The sequence below is a fragment of the Stigmatopora argus genome, chromosome 8 (genome assembly GCF_051989625.1).
Source record: "Stigmatopora argus isolate UIUO_Sarg chromosome 8, RoL_Sarg_1.0, whole genome shotgun sequence".
NCBI classification, from domain to species: Eukaryota; Metazoa; Chordata; class Actinopteri; order Syngnathiformes; family Syngnathidae; genus Stigmatopora; species Stigmatopora argus.
Genome location: NC_135394.1, coordinates 14258695 through 14264694, shown reverse-complemented (window position 1 = coordinate 14264694; position 6000 = coordinate 14258695). Strand labels below are relative to the sequence as shown.

General features: G+C 38.3%; 1 protein-coding gene across 1 annotated transcript; it reads left to right on the top strand.

Moving 5' to 3' along the window:
- Positions 1-818: 818 nt before the first annotated feature.
- nmu (neuromedin U) lies at positions 819-5833 on the top strand. Its single transcript, XM_077608233.1, has 8 exons — positions 819-1002; positions 3006-3061; positions 3121-3162; positions 4468-4521; positions 4585-4614; positions 5444-5518; positions 5642-5695; positions 5753-5833. Exons 1-8 carry the CDS (start codon positions 849-851, stop codon positions 5786-5788), a joined length of 501 nt encoding a protein of 166 aa, XP_077464359.1. The 5' UTR covers positions 819-848; the 3' UTR covers positions 5789-5833.
- The last annotated feature ends 167 nt before the right edge of the window (positions 5834-6000 follow it).

Sequence of the window (6000 nt, the reverse complement as noted above, 5' to 3'; positions counted from 1 at the left end):
AAAAAAGAACCTTAAAAATAAATTAATCAGTAAAAACTGAGTTTAAAAAACAAATTTAAAAAACAACAACCCTGAAAGTAAATTATTCGGAAAAGCCAGAGTAAAAAAAAACATTTATAGATACCATCCAAGAAAATATATTATTTAGTAAAAAAAAAAAACACAGAAAATATTAAAAAAGACAACCCCTAAAATAAATTAATTGGAAAAAGGGTCGGTGATTTTTATGTTTATTTTTAAAGTGAATTTAATACACTTACGCTTACATTGCGAGGGCAAATTTTAAAATGATCTTGAGACACACCTGTTTGCTATGGAGGAAAATAACCATGAAATTTGAACTCAGAGAAATGTAAAAACTATCACGACATAGGTGAACCAAAAAAAAACATGGCTAAAATGACCAACCAGCTATCAACCTCTGATTTAGGCGTTAGGGCAGCTGAGACGCGTCTCATTCCCAACAAACGGCGCCAAAATGAAGCATAGCGTCGCTTTGCTGTTCAAAATCAAAGGAACGACTTAACAAGCAACTGCAACAGGTCGTTTACGTTAGCCTATAAGTCCCCAAAAAAGTGTGATCATCCCGAATGAGACGGAAGGAAACCAACCAATAGAACCTCGGCTGTGGACGTAACGAGCATCCCTGGCGTAAAAGTAATTTTCATTTAGTTTCTCATAATGAGATGAAGAAAAATATCCAATCCCAGCCGTTACTTGCACACATTGTTGAGTGACGCAGAGCGCGAGTGACACCCGCCTTCATAAAGTGCCGACGGACGGCACGCTCCAAAGTCAATCGCAAGTCGCACGCGCTTAGCGGAACGGACGCGGTGGAAGGGGAGAACATGCCCACCAAGGAGAATCGGCGGCGCGCGGCGCCGTCCGGCCGAAGCTGCGGCGCTTTGACGACGGTGGGCCGAGGGAGCGTCAATCCGCTCGGTGTGGCCGGCATCGGACTCGCCGCCATTCTGCTTCTCGACTCTATTCTCTTCTTACACAGTAAGATGGACTTTAAATTCATTTTTTTTCCTTCAGAATTTCAGCTTTTACCTCGTTAATTTTTATATTATATCATAGTATTTTCACAATATTGAGTCCTTTGCCTATAATTTCCCTTTCTTTATATTGTAATTACATTAGATTAGATTAAACTTTATTCATCAGGGAAAAGACTCAATATTGTGAGAATATTTCAACCAATACATAAAATGAGTAATTTAAAGCAAATCAATAAAAAATAAAAATAAAATCATAATAAAAAAAAATAATACAAAATATATATATATATAAATAATATTGAGTTATTTTGTATTGCACACAATTTACTGAAAAAATTCAATATAATATTATTGCAGGTGTAAGTAGTGGTTTCTGTTATTTTCCTCCTTGTTTTGCTGAAATGTGTTTTTCCTCGATAGTTTGTTTCTAATTATGTTAAATAATCACACAATATTATGTATTTTTTAACATTGAAGAAAAAAAAGATACATTTTATGTATTGGTTGAAATATTCTCACAATATTGAGTCCTTTCCGTGTTATTTCCCTTTCTATATGGTATTGTAATACATATATATATATATATATATATATATATATATATACACACATATACATATAAATATATATGTATATGTATATACATATATACATATAAATACATATACATATATATATATATATATATATATATATATATATATATATATATATATATATATATATATATATACACATATACATATAAATATATATGTATATGTATATACATATATACATATAAATACATATACATATATATATATATATATATATATATATATATACACATATACATATAAATATATATGTATATACATATATACATATAAATACATATACATATATATATATATATATATATACACATATATACATACATACATACACATATATATATATATATATATATATATATATATATATATATTTGCACAGCAACGCGCTCGTAACATAATATAAACAAATTTAAATGAAGTTGGATTACAATGCAGACACTCAAAAATAAATTTAATCTAACCTTACACTAAAATTAATTCTAATTTTGTTTTAAATGTTTACATCTTTCTTCTCCCGGGTTGGCTCTATTTGCCCCGCCTCCACCCTGACTTTCAGATGCAACCTATTGTTTGCTTTTGTATTTCCTTCAAAATATTCCCAAAATGGTGCACACAAATGTCCTCACAATAGGATAACGCACGACCACTTGCCAACGAGAAGTAGTATATACGCCATTCGCACTGACTAATGGGAAAAAAAAACACTGAAAAACTGCAACGCTCCGCCCAGTGCTCGCAGAGACATTACAAAGAGGGAGTTGCGGGGAGAGAGACAGTGGCCATGATGTTCTTATAAGCAGCCTTTTGCGTCCGCTGTCTACTCATACGTCAAAATTGGTCTCGGATCTCAAGATAAATATTTGCCCGAAATTTTACTCGTATCTCAAATTGCTCGTATGTCGGGGCACTCGTATGTCGAGGTACCACTGTATATATTAAAAAAAATGTAAATACTCACAGTCAAAATAGCTCCTCTCCACTTGAAATAAATCCAAAAAAATCTATATAAATGAACTTTTACAATGTAAAAAATCCCATCATTTAAACCCAAGATTTTCCAGTTACAACAAATCAAACACAATCCTCCATCTCCAACACTCCGCGATCCAATTTACTCCGGCCCAAATTGTCCGACGCCATGTTAGAATTCAGCGTAATTTCCTCCAATGACATATCTCCGCCCTCCATAAACCCTACGTCAACGCAATAAGTGCGCGCGCTCTAACGAAGAGCTTTTTTTTCCCCTCGGCTAATGGACGGCGTCGGTAATCACGGCAGGCAATCTGCGAAAAACCGGAGAGCTTTTTTCCACCATCATTACGCGTCTTCTCTTAATATAAACGGGAGGATGTTTAGCTTCAAGAAGTTAACTTGGGAACCATTGGTGTTGTTTTCCCGCACAAAGGTGCGCCGCTAGAACCCTGGCAAGACGCAACTGACCACGGGCAGCTTCTGAGCCAGGTAAGCTTCATCCTTCTTCGTCTTCTTGGATCTTTTCTTCACCCTCTGATTTTCTGCAGATCGCCGCCGCCTGCTCCTCCTTCTTCTCTGCCGACATTCAGGTGGCGTTCACGCACACCCAACATTTCAACGGAGACCCACTAGCCATCCGTTTGTCCGTCCAACCATCTCACATTGGGAGGGGTGCTGGAGCCAATCCCAGCTGACTAGGGGCACCAGATGGAGACACCCTGAAACGGTGGCTAGCCAATCGCAGGGGACAAAGAGATTAATAACCAATCACGCGTACACACAACTATATGGACAATTTTGAATTCAACCAGCTAGCCTAGCATGCATGTTTTGGGATGTGGGAGGAAACCGGAGTACCCGCAGAAAACCCACACAAGCCCGAGGAGAACATGCAAACTCCACACAGTGAGGACCCATCTTGGAATCGAACCCTCCACCCTAGTACTATGAGGCCAATGCGCTAACCACTAATGTGGGACATCCTGAATCGATGGCCAGCCAATCACAGGGCACAAAGAGATGAATAACCAATCACGCGTACACACAACTATGGACAATTTAGAATTCAACCAGCTAGCCTAGCATGCATGTTTTGGGATGTGGGAGGCAACCAGAGTATCCGGAGAAAACCCACACAAGCCCGAGGAGAAAATGCAACTCCACACAGTGAGGACCCATCTGGGAATCGAACGCTCGACCCTAGTACTATGAGGCCAATACGCTAACCACTCATCGGGGGACATCCTGAATCGGTGGTCAGCCAATCGCAGTGCACAAAGAGATGAATAACCAATCACGCGTAGTCACATAACTAAGGACAATTTAGAGTTTGATCAGCTAGCCTAGCATGCATGTTTTGGGATGTGGGAGGCAACTGGAGTACCCGGAGAAAACCCACACAAGACCGAGGAGAACATGCAAACTCCACAGTGAGGACCCATCTGGGAATCGAACCCTCGACCCTAGTACTATGAGGCCTAAGCCTTAATCACTCGTCGGGGGACACCTGAATCGGTGGCCAGCCGATCGCAGGGCACAAAGAAATGAACGACCAATCACGCGTAGTCACATAACTGTGGACAATTTAGAGTTCGATCAGCTAGCCTAGCATGCATGTTTTGGGATGTGGGAGGTAACCGGAGTACCCGGAGAAAACCCACGCAAGCGAAGGAGAACATGCAAACTCCACACAGTGAGGACCCATCTGGGAATCGAACCCTCGACCCTAGTACGATGAGACCATTGCGCTAACCACTCGTTTTTAATATACTATGTATGTCTGTATTCCTCTCATGCTTCATGTATATATGTTAACAGTAAATTATGGGGTTAATTAAAGGGAATGAAATGTGTTGCTTTGATTGGCACCCAATAGATTTGGTCATCTTTTCTAGGCACCCGACGTCTTGGGGGAAATTTGCTTCTTGATGCTCGTCCAAAAATCCAAGGTACGCTTAACAACAAGTACACCGAAAATTGCAAAAAAATTAATTAAAAAAAATTTTTTTTAGGAGTTCAAGGGCCGAGAAAATATTAAAAAGGTAAGTCCACCTTTGTTTTTTTTAAATCAGAAAATCTTGGGCAAAAAAAATAATTATAGAAGATTACTAAGCCTTATTTTTCCAACTCTTCGAGATTCTCAATAATTACAACAATGAGATATAGACAAAAAATGGATGTATATTTTGCCTTACTTTTTACCGCATTTTCTCGCAAATACGCCATATTTGTCACAAAAAAATGATGACTAAATCGAGGGTACGTCTTATATGCGCACAAATTAGACTTGACATGCATGAAACTGCCAGGTGACAAAGACGAACGCAAGACAATGCAGCCGACACGATAATTTATTTCAAAATAGAGAAAAGATAAAACGCGAAACAAAATTTATTTTGATGTCTATGAATGAAATTCTGGGAAAAATAAACCGTATCTTGAAAAAAAACGTGAAAAACTCACTTACTTTTACTCAGGGTGCCGCCATATTACCTAGGGATGACAAACTAGACCACTACGGACACACTTCCTGGTTATACTGCTCACATGACTTCCTTTTTGAATTTATCTACGTCCAGGCAACCCTTTTGGGATGTGCAATCCAGCAGACGATCCTTTCAATTTATACAATATCTCAAAAATACCATGTGTGATGATTTTTCTTAAGATTTTCCCTTCAAAATAACACATTTGTATGATCTATTAAAACCATGAATATGGGGGGAAACTGTGAATCAGGGGGCGGCTTATACGAGAGAGATTGTAAAATTCAACGATTTTAGGGCAATTTTAAGGGTGCGGCTAATATGCGAGAAAATACGGTACTTCCTATCATGACAGTTACTGGAACTTTGTTTTTGTGTCAAGCAGAGCCCCGGGACGCATCCCCTCCTTCAACTTGTACCCCAACTCCACACCCGATTAGAGAGAGAACTCAGAGTGCAGGTAAGCGCAGATAAGAGAGGAAAATACCGACATACAAAGATGAAATATGAGGATAATAAAGGGAAGCATCAATCAAAAGTCAAAAAAGAATACCTGTGATGACCTACTTTTGCATTTCCACAGGCTGAACTGGAGGGTCCGGGTGGAATCCAAAGCAGGGGCTACTTCCTCTATCGGGTAAGTCAAGAATTCCATCCCAAAATAAAATACGTACAATATTTGTTTTGTTTGCAGCCTAGAAATGGAAGAAGAGGATTAGACAACGAATAGAATTGCTTGAGAATTTAACCCTGCAGCTGCTGCAATGGATGAGTGGACGACGTCATTTAATAAATGTACAACAAGAAAATGATATACGTATTATATTTCAAAAAAAAAAGAAAAACAGAATACTACATTTTTGTCCAGATTTAATTTTGTACGATATGTACAATGTATATACATATGCAGAATGTCCTTTGCATTAAAAGACCTAACAGAAT

What these genes read in the sequence shown, in the direction of transcription:
- nmu (XM_077608233.1), top strand. Translation starts at nt 849, where the DNA reads ATGCCCACCAAGGAGAATCGGCGGCGCGCGGCGCCGTCCGGCCGAAGC. An exon ending in GCCGAGAAAATATTAAAAAG is followed by an intron (nt 4,615 to 5,443) that starts GTAAGTCCACCT and finishes TGTGTCAAGCAG; the next exon opens with AGCCCCGGGACGCATCCCCT. An exon ending in GGGGCTACTTCCTCTATCGG is followed by an intron (nt 5,696 to 5,752) that starts GTAAGTCAAGAA and finishes TTTTGTTTGCAG; the next exon opens with CCTAGAAATGGAAGAAGAGG.